Source organism: Geospiza fortis, unplaced genomic scaffold, assembly GCF_000277835.1.
Source record: "Geospiza fortis unplaced genomic scaffold, GeoFor_1.0 scaffold35, whole genome shotgun sequence".
In the NCBI taxonomy this organism is placed as follows: Eukaryota; Metazoa; Chordata; class Aves; order Passeriformes; family Thraupidae; genus Geospiza; species Geospiza fortis.
Window position 1 is genome coordinate 169365 of NW_005054453.1, and position 11842 is coordinate 181206.

Sequence of the window (11842 nt, forward strand, 5' to 3'; positions counted from 1 at the left end):
TAAATTTGTTGAAAGTCATATTTCTTGTCCCCTCTGAGTATTTTCACTTCACCAGAATGTATAATTCTAATACTCTTTTTTTTCCCCAGAGTCCTACTTTTGAGGTCATTGACTGGTGTTGCTTAACATTGCAATTCCCAGATAAATGTAGAGCCATATGTTATTTAAAAGTAATAGTAATACTACTTTTGAATGGCAGTCTGGTTTTTCTGTGGAAATCAACACAACACCGAGACGTAATCTTAAATCCAAAGTCATAAATAACATTAGAAGTTATCATTATTCTAGGACTCACAAAAAATACCACTGTTCTGAGGATGTCTCTGAGGATGTGGGATTTTTTTCTCCTTCTTCTGTTGATGCAGGGTGCCCAAAGGAGGCCTCATTTATCCAGCTGAATGGATCATCAGCGAGGGCTGTGAAGAGGCATTGAGAGGAAGAATGGCTGCTGGTTTCCAGGGGTGTTCTGGGAACCCTGGGCTCTGCACAGCCTCCCACCTGCCAAACAGAAGCACGTGCTGAAGGCAGCTCCTTGTAGTTCTGGAATCTATTTCCAGAGCTCAGAGAAAGGCAGGTGAGAGCTACTGGTCATCTAGGGACATTCCCTGAGGGGCACAGTCCCTGACATGTATTGTTTTCTGCCTTGCTGAATCATCACTGCTTAATGGGAATCACAAATTACTGAATCCTTAGCTAATCATTTGGAATTAATGGAAAACAAATTTCCCAGCAATACCAGTGATCATTAAAAGACCCCCAAAATAGAGCACAGTCCTCTCCCTGGTCTGCGTTTAACAAATAGGCTGCTCTGATTAGGAAGTTCTTCCCTCTGAGGATGGTGAAGTGCTGGCACAGTTTGCCCAGAGCACCTGTGGATGCCCCAGAAGTGTTCCAGGCCAGGCTGGGTGCAGCTCTTAGCATATGAAAACTAAGAGTCATAAGACCCTGATCTTAGCTCACTACTTCCTTTTCTACTATTATTTTTTACTGTTTGCCCTGCCCCTCTGGAAAGGTCACAGGCAGAAAAAAGACTGGTGTGAGGCAATATGCTGAACTCCCTCTTTCTGAAAATACTTAGTGATTTACTGCTGAAAACATCACGCTGGGCTCTAAATCAGGAGTCATAAAGCAGAAGCTGCATTTGCAAACCATTTATCCTCTGCAAAGCCTGGTCATCCCCACATCCCTCACACCCACTTCTCCACAGGAAAACACTTGAAATGCTCAGGGGGCTTTGAGGTGCTCCTTGCCCTCCACAGTCCTCTGTCCCTCAGACCTTTCTTCAGTTAAGGAAGGGCAGACAAAGAGGAAAATACTAAACTGACCCTAAAATACATGAAACAGCTTTTCTATTTGCTTCAAGTTATTTTTAACACGCTCAAAATAGAGACAGTGAAGAGCTTCTGGCTTCAGCAACCAAAGATTCAGCTGTAGATTAAGAAAAGCATGTGCTAATCAGAGAGGGTATTCAAGTTCCTGTGGATCCTCATGACTACCTTGGAGTGCTAGCTTCAGTTCTGAGCTAATATCTGAGTCACTGTGATGCTGCTGTTAAAAAGCACAAATGCAGGCAGCCCTTGTCTTTTGCTTCAAGGCTTCAATTTTGTCAAATTGCATCTGACCTGAAAGAGCTGATTTCAATACTTTGATCTTTCATTTCAATACTTTCATCTGTCATTAAATAGGTACATTTCATTTATATGCATGATGAGAGTAGAGGGTAAATAAAGACAAATAAGATATATTGTCTCTGTATATCTAAAATGATGGCCAGAAAACATGTATATTCACATCACCATAGCATGCATACTTCTGCATCATAATGCAACACTTGGGGGAGTGCTGTGTGGAATTCCAACTCTTTTTGATGTGTGGTACATGACACTGGTGGGATTCCAGCTCTAGCAGCTGCTTTGAGGCTCCAGCTCTCAGGCTTTATGGGTGAAGAACCATTGAATGAAGCAAAAACTTGGGTCACTTGGGGCTGGGAGGCTGCCTGCATCAGTCAAAATTAGAAACACAGAAGCAACTGCTGTAAGATATGCTTAGAGCAAAGAATTTGGAAGCTGAAAACACCATCTGTTACCCTGAATCAGTCCTATGGTTATTGGGTGGGGAGAAAGGGCTTAGCAATATTGGCATGTACTGTTCCACCATAAACATAATAACAACTAATATGGACTGAAGAAGAAAGTGATGAGTGTAGTTAAAAACATGTAGTGGACAGAAGCCAAAGGATGAAAGATGAACCATGAAACAAAGTAATTTTAAATGAAGATGACATAAATGTCAAGTCAATGAAAGAGAACATGTAGAGGGAGGGAGGGAAGGAAGGAAGGAAGAAAGGAAGGAAGGAAGGATGGAAGGAAGGAAGGAAGAAAGGAAGGAAGGAAGGATGGAAGGAAGGAAGGAAGAAAGGAAGGAAGGAAGGATGGAAGGAAGGAAGGAAGAAAGGAAGGAAGGAAGGATGGAAGGAAGGAAGGAAGAAAGGAAGGAAGGAAGGATGGAAGGAAGGAAGGAAGAAAGGAAGGAAGGAAGGATGGAAGGAAGGAAGGAAGAAAGGAAGGAAGGAAGGAAAAGGAAAAAGAAAAGAAAAGAAATAAAAAGGAAAAAAAGAAAAGGAAGAGACATTACTGCAGCAGCTTAGAAAGTGCAAGTGAAACTGCAGTTTAATGTGCTTGGGTTAGATGTACCTGAAGAGGTGCAGGACAAAGCAGTTCCTGTTTTTATGGAGAAGCACCTAGGGAAGGCTGGGAAATGCTGTTTGCTTTAATGGGCATCCCTCCTCAAGTTAGAGGTAAATTCAACAACTTTTCCCCATACTTACACACTGTTGGTGCTGGAAAATCATGGAATTGTATCACAGTTTGGAAGGGACCGATAAGGATCAGTGGTTGGACTCAATGATATTAAAGATCCTTTCCAACATAAAGAAGGCTGTGGTTCTGTGATCCTAGGAAACAAGAAATCACACAGTCTGACTCCAAAAAATGCATGTTGTGTGTCTTATATTAGGCGGGGTTTCTACTGAGTATAAAAAAAACCCCAAAAACTCAAAAAAGGGAATATTCCTCCTCTCAGTTGCAGGCAAATACCACTTCCTGTTTCCAGGACATATCTGTATTTTGATTAATTAGTACTATTCCTGTGGTTTCCCAGCTCTTTTAAGGCTCTCTTCTATAGACTGCCTTGCATGTTTAATGAGCAAGACCTATTGTGTTCCCCACTCAAAATATTTTAGGCCAGTTCATCTACCTGTAGTGAAGATTTACTTCAATTTCCAACTGCTTCATGCAAAACCAGGGTGGGCTATGGGGATGCACAACTGTGACTTTGTATCCCCTGTTTTCTCACTGCCTTTTGCCGGCAAAGGGGAAACACACTTGTGCCCAGCAAAGGCTGCCCTGACCCTGAGCATCAGCAGCTCAGCAGCACCAGGGAGGAACTGCACCAGACATGTATCTATGAAAAATAAAAATTCAGATACAAATAAATAAATAAAAATAAATCTGTATATTTAAAAAATCCCAAACGAGCTCGTTGTCAAAGAAGTGCCTGAAAGGGTTCCCTGATCCTCACCATGATGAAGATCCCTCCTCTTTCCTTCCTCCTCTGCACCTCCTGCTGCTTCTGTTGGGGAAATGACTTCAAAAAATTCTTTGCCCTTAGTTGAACATTAACTTCCAGAATCAGCTTCCCTGATTAGCCTTCTGATTACACTGGGTGATTAACTCTGGCCCCTGCTAATGGCAGGCTGGCAGGCTTTGCCTTATCCACCCGTGGATATTGTGTGCCTTGTTCTGCGCCTCAGGGAACAGGGCCATGTTTGTCTCAGCCTACCTGAGGTAAAGAAGCTTTTTTGATGCAAATGCCTTGTCTTTGACTTAATGCAAGCAATGCTGACAACACAAGGTGAGCACAAAATGCTTGGGTCCATAACAGGGGTCCATAACTCCACCTGACTCCCACCAGTGGAAGCTGGGGGTGACACAAGCCATGGAATATCCCTGGAGATGCAGGCAGGCTCTGGGAAGGTGCTGCACCTCGCATGTGGAACGGGCTGCTAAATAAAGCCCTAGAAACTGCAGCCAGGAATTTATTTTCTGCAACACTGACCAAAGAGGAGAAACATCAAACTGATAATCAGTTTCCACCAGTTTCCATTCTGCAGCTGTCGTTTTTCTGAGAACCCCCACTTTTGTAGAAAGAACTGTTGAAATCATCCATCTATGAGTGACCTGCAATATTTGCACCACTGGAAGGACTGTGTAAGAAATAAACCATCTTATATCTGCTGCTAAATCAATTGCAGACATTTTTATTCGGAAGCAGCATGGAGCACGCTTCTCTTTTACACCCTAAGAGCTCAGTATGTGCTGATATGGCTGTTCCACAGCCAAACGAGTACCTGCCACACCTGTCACTTAATGCCACATCAAAGGCCTCCAGAGCTGGGCTGGGTACTTGGATTGTGTCCCAGAGCTGTGCCAGGAGGACCTGACCTGCAGCAGCCACGATGGCACTGCCACCCTCATCCCAGGAATTATCTGCCTGTGCTGATGGAAACAGCACAGCATTTGAGAAAGGACTGGAGACCTGTTGCTCTGCACTCTCACAGTAAAAAGCAAATTGCCCTGTTCAATGCTGTTGAATTATGCTCAGTACATCACACTGCAAGGACTGGTTATGAAACAGCACTTCTGGATGGGACCATAACTCCCAGAAATGATGCACAGGCTGAGCAGTGCATTGTAGCAATGCAAAATCTGTTTCAGACTCACCAGAGCCACTGCTTTCAGCTATCAGCGAGCCCAATACCCTGTGAAGATATCTGACTTTCTTTCCACGTACAAGAAGAGCAGTTTGTGTTAAACAAGAAGAAGCTCCCCAGCATTTCATTGCAGATGGTGTGGAGCTGTGCCAGAAGCAGCTGAGGACAGGGAGAGCAGTCACACTGGGTGCTTTGATGCCTGTTGACAGGCACTATTTCAGAGGAAAAAGCACAGCATCCCATTTTGAATCACAACGCTTGAATTAATACATTAAAACAATTCAAACATTAACACCTTCAAATGAACAAGACAACAGCAGTGTTTTGGTTGGCACAGGAGGGGATTGAACTAGGTGATCCCCAGACATCCCTTCCAAGCTCAACCCTTCTGTGGCTCTGCAGGCAAGGTAATGAAGGTATTTAGAGCCAAAGTCAGGAAGAATCTGGCTACTGTGGCACATAATTAAGCCTCCAGCTGCCAGAGTAGGACCTGCAGGCCCAAGTTAAGCTGCTGGCCCAAGCACCCAAAGGTGGGGACAGCTTCCCTGGCTGAAGCTGGGCAGTGGAGGAAGCAATTTGTGACCTGAGAAGGGCTGTGGAGGGAGCCCGGTGGTTAGGGCTGCTCTCCCAGCCTGAGATATTCCCAGACATTAATAATTGTAATGGTTACAGTCAGCAACAGATACACTTGGCAAGCACCTTACACACACAGAGGAGTGTCTCTGTTCACTGGGACTTCCTCAATATGTGGCTAAGAGTATTTCTCTGTTCCAGGTTACAAAAAAAAGCTGTGTAACATCTTTGCAGAATCATCACAGAATCACAGAATTGTTTGGAAGTGACCTTAAAGATAATCTCACTATGATGCCTCTACCACAGGCAGGGACACCTCCCACTGGACCAGGCTGCTTGGAGACCCCTCCAGCCTGGCCTTGAGCTTTCAGGGATAGGGCATAAACAGCTTCTCTGGGCAATCTGTGCCAGTGTGTCACCACCCTCACAGAAAATAAAATCTTCCCAATATCTAATCTAAACCCACACTCTTTGGTTTAAAGCCATTTAGGTATTGGAGTCCCTTTACCAGCATTATGAAAAGGACTTCAGTCTTTAGAGAAAAAAAAAAGTCAAGAACAACTCTTCTCTTGGGACCATGAAAGGCACCTTACTTGCTGCAATTAGAGTTTTACATGAGATCATTCCTGGAGTTCTATGCCTCATGGTGGATATCACTTATCCTACTACCCACTTTCTCAAGATGGGAACTTATTCTCCAGGCCCTGTTCAAATGCTGTGCTAATCTGTACCAAGGGTTAAGTCATCTACCACTCCCTGCTCAAGGCCTGCAGGCAAGATCAACACTTGACATTCACCTAAAAGTGAAACAGAAAGTACATCTGGGAATTCTGTGTACTTCAGAATATGACAGAACCTGACTGGAAGCTGTAGTTCCTTGGTCTAGAGGAACTACAAAAGGTCCCCTAAAGAAAATACACAAAACACTTTTGTCTAGATCTGTAATACATTTTAGCAGAATAGGCCCTAAAATAAGGATTTCTTTTAAACTTTCAATCTACAAAGTCAAAATAGGAAAACTTGAACTGAATTTAGAGTATTCAAGTTACTTCATAAGAGGAGCTAGTGCAGCTCCAGTTCCTGCCACACTCTACAGTTACACTTCAGTGCTAAAACTAATTGTACTGACACATGTACATCCCACAGAAACCACATTTTGATAGAAATTGTGTTACCTGAATGGCATTATTAAGGTTTCATATCAAAAACTTGCCCCCATTCCTACCAAGAAGAAAAGGAAAAGACTCTGAAGCTCAAGGATGAAGGGTGTCCTTCAGTATCATCCAAATAATTCATGCAGTAAGAGGGAGAAATCGAGATAGCATTTGAAGAAAAGGGAATTGTATTTAATATTTAAATTAAGGCTAGCACTGCTACACAAATTGCATGATACATTCTCGTGAAATAAAACATGATTTAAGTACAAAAAACCAGACTAAAAAATGCTCTCACTTTCCAGAAGCAATGAGGTATTTTCACTGTACAAATTCTGAAATTTCAAAATCACCTGCAGATGTTTCCCTCTGCACTGTGACCTCTGCTCAGTGCTGGACATTCACTAGTTCACTCTGTGTGTGTTTTTCAAATGGCCAAGGAAAAGTGCATAACCACCTTTAAAGATTAAGAACTGACTGCATCTCTCTTGCCACATTTGAACATAATGTTCAGCCACTTTTTCAAGTCATTCTGATATATGGTGGAGGTTTGGATGTGTCTTCTTCTGCATCTGCATCCTGGGCTGGAAACTGATCTGTGAAGGTAAAAATTCTCCCCCCAGGGCCTGTGTGAGAAAAGAAAGTGAAAACCATTAAACATGGTATAGTTGTTTGCACAAAATCCTGAGTTCCTTTTGGTTATCAGGATTTTGGCCTGGGATGTAAACCTTATTCAGAATGTTCCTTCCTCATCCCTGGTGAACATCCAGATATGTGAAGGCAAAGGAGTTACTCACTTTGTACAGCACAAATCATTTCCACAGCCTGATTTTGGTCCTCACTGGGCTGCAACCATTCCTATGGAAAAAACAGCACCATCAAATACCTCAGCTGGAAATTTGTTCAAGAAGATACACCTGAACTTATTTTAAAAGTCTGTGCAGTCCACACCTCCTAACATGTTTAAGTTTGAAAGTTTAAAGCAACCACACATTACCCACTTGGTGTCTTTAGTGAGGAACAACTGCCTTGCAGCCTGCACCCTTAATTCTTTACCAAACCAAATGGTCGGATGCACATGTTTAATAACACAGCACCTGAATTGCTCTAGCAGAGAAGCAGTTGGCATTTATTTATTTACTGAGCTCACTTGGCAGAGATGCCGTGGGCCCCATCACTTGAGGCAGAGTCCTTAGGAATGAGGAGTAAATTACACTTGTCAGCCCCCCAACACTGCACACACAGCACTGGAGATACTTTTATTACTGGATTTGAAGTTCCAGCATGTAAGTCTTTGTAATGCTGCACCAGAAGCAACTGATGGCTTAAAGATGAGAGGAATAGTTTTTGAGGATAGCAGAATTCATGGGAAATGGGGCCACAGTAGCTTCAGCACAAATGGTTTGCAAAATAGAGATAACTTAGATCTTACATAAGACTGTAAATAAGAGAGAGATTTTTTTCCTTTAAAGGAAAAAATATAAGAAATATAAAACCCTTCTAATATCCCACTTAATTTCTTAGAATTAGCCCTGCATGACTGTGTCGCTAAAGGACACAAAAGAACACAAGCGCACACCGCTGTTCTCAAGGTGAAGAAAAAGGGGAAGTTTATTTTCTGACTCCAACATTTATAGTTTTCCAAGAGTGACAGCGGTTTGGAGGGTGACAGTGCCCCCTCTCCAATGACACTGGACAAACCAACAGTCCATCAACTTTCTCTTCCTCCATAAAGGAATGCAAAACAATGAGTTATTTGCAGAAAGTGTGTGAGAAAGAATGGCAACAACAGAAGGCTTAGAAAATCTTAAAAAACCATGGGTAGGAGCTGAGACTAGGTTCATAGGAGAAAAACACACCTTCCCCTGGGTTTCTTCCCCTCCCAGCAACACTCAGCAGAAATCAGCTTGTGCCCTGGGCTCCTCACTCACCATGCCAGTCACGCTGTCATAGCAGGAGCAGCGTGGAAGGCTCCGGCATCCCAGGTAAGCCATGGCCAGCACGGAAAAGGCGCTGCAGATGGACACAGCCAGCATGGCTATGTTGGCACCCTTGACAACTTCACTGAGTATGAACCTCTGCAAACATAAACGGAGACGGGAAAGCCACATGCAAAAAGTGACACACTCCACCAAAAAATAATCGAATGACTGCAAGAATGCTGTGACTGCATGACAGGAGATTGATTCACAGTCAGTGTTATTTGAGATTCTTCCGTGCTCTGAAAAACAAACCAGGTATGAACCTCAAACTGAGCAAGCAGGGAAATAAGGCTGCTGATTAAATGTGAGATACTATGCAATGGCAATTGGGTTTGGAAATAGCTTTAACAGTGAGTAAAAACCCAAAGAATGGCTGTTCTTCTTCACACTGAGTATGAGAAACATTGTTTTGCTGCACTGCACCTTACAGCAGCCTGGCATTTCAATTTGTCCTGCAATAAACTAATGATCATCTTCATCTCTCTGGAATGCCTTTATCCCTACAGCAAGCAATTGCTTGTAGACTGGAGATACAAAAGGGCTTCATTCCTTCTCTACAGCTTTACTGTGGAGGATACACTTGAAATAACAGCAGGTTTAACCAGCTGACCTGCAACTGCTGTAACTTCATCACCTGAGGTGCTTGTTGGAAAGACTCCAGCCTTGCAACCACTGTGTCAAACCAGGCCAGGGATGCTCTCAGCACCTTTCCCTCAGCAGCACCAGTATTTTTTCATGGCTCAGCCCACACCTCCCCTTTGCACTAAGACGCAAAAGCAGCCAACCTGACCTAGTGTCACCCCTCCTAGTAGTCTGGTTCTGTTTGTAAACCACATCTGGCACTGCCTGCAGATTAAGGGTGGCGTGTTCCCCAGTAATAATCATGATATCAATACTTACAGTATGGATAACATGGACTGGGGCAGAACTCAGCTCCTCCTCTTCACCATAGCTCAGTGTGAAGGAGCTATAAACTATTACAATGGAGATGGCAACACAAGAGATTATGGAAGCAACTATCAGTACATTCACCTAGACAGACAGAGAATTTTAGTGAGAAAAAGAAGGGGAGCAGGAATCAAAGCTGTCCTTGGGCAAATACAAGCATTACACCTCGTACGGTAGCCTCTGACCTACCATAACACTGCAACATCCCCAGGAACAACAGCCACTTAGAAGCCAAACACAGAGAAGTAGAGGTTTTCATAATATTGAGTTTCTGAGTTACAGCTGAGTCCTGAATATTAATCAGAGGTGCCACTCAAAGACCTCTAATTTGCATACAATATCCTCCCTTGGAGTTCACACGGCTGGAGAAACCGACCTAGGAAGTGCAAACCTCTTAACTCATTTCAAATTTTAGTGTACGCAGTGCTTAAGAACATGAAGGACCACCAAAAGAAAAGCATTGATATGAAATGTTTTTACAGAGTTTTGCTTTTTATTAGGCCCAGCGCCTGTCTGCTGCAGCAGAAAGCAAGGTAACACTGCATCCTCCTCTTGGTTATAGAGACAGCAGCTTTTATGAAGATAACTCAAAGAAATAAGCTCTTAATTCTGCAGGAGGACCAGTCAGCTCATTCCCTCCTCAAACTGTTTTTGATTGCCCCAACATTTTTCCCCTGTCCCATGCACACAAACACCCATCTGCCCCTCTAGCTTACAAGAACTGGATTCTTCCTCTGTGAGGAGAACAAAGCCAGGATGCCTGGGACTCCCATCACCTGCAGAGCACAAAAAGAGATGGTAGCTTGGGAGTCTAGCATCAGATTCAGAAGATAAACTGCTACAGAATAATGAAAAGCAACGAAAAGGGTTTTCAAGGCTTGGATCAGAGTAACTGCTGCATCAGAAATGGGAATAGAATTGTTCATTTCTTCTGTTTTCCTCTGCAGCATCTCCTGGATGCAGGACATGGGTGACATGAGCCTTGCCCACTTGCTACCCACACAGCCTTGCTACTGCTGACCAGAGCTTTGGGGGTCAGGCAAAATAATGAAACTGATTGAATAACTCTGATTTAAGGTGCTGAAAGTGCACGTTGCTTTGCCAAGTCCATATGCATCTTGGAAAGGAAAGAAAGATACTAATGAAAGGAGAGAGGCAGCCTCTGCCCTGGAGACAGCTCTTCAGTGTAATTTCCTTGCAGCATGGCTCAGCAGGGTAAATCAGGGTGCTGAATGCCAGGGAGCAGGGATACCTCTTGCCCACACCTCACTGCAGTACCAAAATTAGGGGCACTGTACTGTGGGACACAGGTTCATCTACCTGAGCAGAGGATAAAGTGTCCCCCTCCTCATCTTTGTGGCCTCTCTGTGGTCACTATGCTTCTGCAAAAAAACCGCAGTCAACTGTCACTATGTCCCATTTTCTACATTATCCAGCAGAAATGTATTTAATTTAGTTCCTTCAGAGGAAAGTCGGCTTGCACTCTTCTGCCTATACCATTATAAGGAAACTTTTATTAATTGAGTTCAAAGCATAAAACAAGGGAAGAGCTGTCAAGAAATCCTGGCTTCCCTCCCACCCCCAATATGAATACTAGTAGGTAGCAGCGGGGGAAAAAAACCACTGCAAAATAAAGCATAGAAAATATAGTAGAGATTTACCATGCCAGCCCAAATTGGAGCTCTGGTTTTGCCCAGCTGAGACTCTGTTCTGAAAATGCCATCTATGAACCCACTGGTGACACAGACGGTGCTGAAGGCAAGCTGGAACATCCCCAGCACGACCATGTTCCTCTGGTTAAAGATGAAATATCGATACCGATCCATCCTGCTCTGATTCCCACATAAACCCCTGAACACGGAGACTGGAGAGCTGCACCGGGGCCTTCCAGGCTTGGAGAAGGGCTCTTCCTAACAGGAGAGAGAGAAGGGCCGGGATCATCGGCTGGTGCTCAGCTCCCTCCTCAGTGTCCGAGGGCAAGCGGCCTTTGGGGAAACCCCCGGGGCTGCTGCTCCGTGCCAGGAGGCTGGGACACCATTCCCTGCTGCTGGAGCGGAATGTGCGACCGTCACCTCAGAGCCCAGCGCTGACCTTCTCCCTTAGGGGCTTCTGCTGCCCAGAGAGTGCAGGAGGTGCCCAGGCTCTCCCATCCTTCTCCCACCGAGCTCAGGGGTGCCCAGGCTCTCTCCCATCCTTGTCCCTCCGGGGTTTCTGCTGCCCACAGAGCTCAGGGGTGCCCAGGCACTCCCATCCTTCTTCCACAGAGCACAGGAGGTGCCCAGGCTCTCTCCCATCCTTCTCCCTCAGGGGTTTCTGCTGCCCACAGAGCGCAGGGCTCTCTCCCATGAGGAAGTAAAGCTCCGCACCTCTCCAGGAAGGCGCCGCTGCTCCCTTGGGGCAGCCAGCACCGAGCC

At 44.5% G+C, this 11842-nt stretch overlaps 1 protein-coding gene across 2 annotated transcripts; it reads right to left on the reverse strand.

Moving 5' to 3' along the window:
* Nucleotides 1–2899: 2899 nt before the first annotated feature.
* LOC106631975 lies at nucleotides 2900–11305 on the reverse strand. 2 transcript variants are annotated; one of them, XR_004082432.1, is made up of 7 exons: nucleotides 11090–11305; nucleotides 10145–10204; nucleotides 9381–9512; nucleotides 8430–8576; nucleotides 7296–7356; nucleotides 6956–7124; nucleotides 2900–2953 (listed from the first exon to the last, which is right to left on the reverse strand). XR_004082432.1 is itself a non-coding variant. In XM_014309798.2 (6 exons), the coding sequence occupies exons 1-6, from the start codon at nucleotides 11252–11254 to the stop codon at nucleotides 7021–7023; spliced, it is 669 nt and encodes a 222-aa protein (XP_014165273.2). In that variant the 5' UTR covers nucleotides 11255–11305; the 3' UTR covers nucleotides 6669–7020. The 2 variants fall into 2 exon arrangements, 1 of the variants encoding a protein (XP_014165273.2); XM_014309798.2 differs by lacking the exon at nucleotides 2900–2953 and having other exon boundaries at nucleotides 6669–7124.
* Nucleotides 11306–11842: the final 537 nt, after the last annotated feature.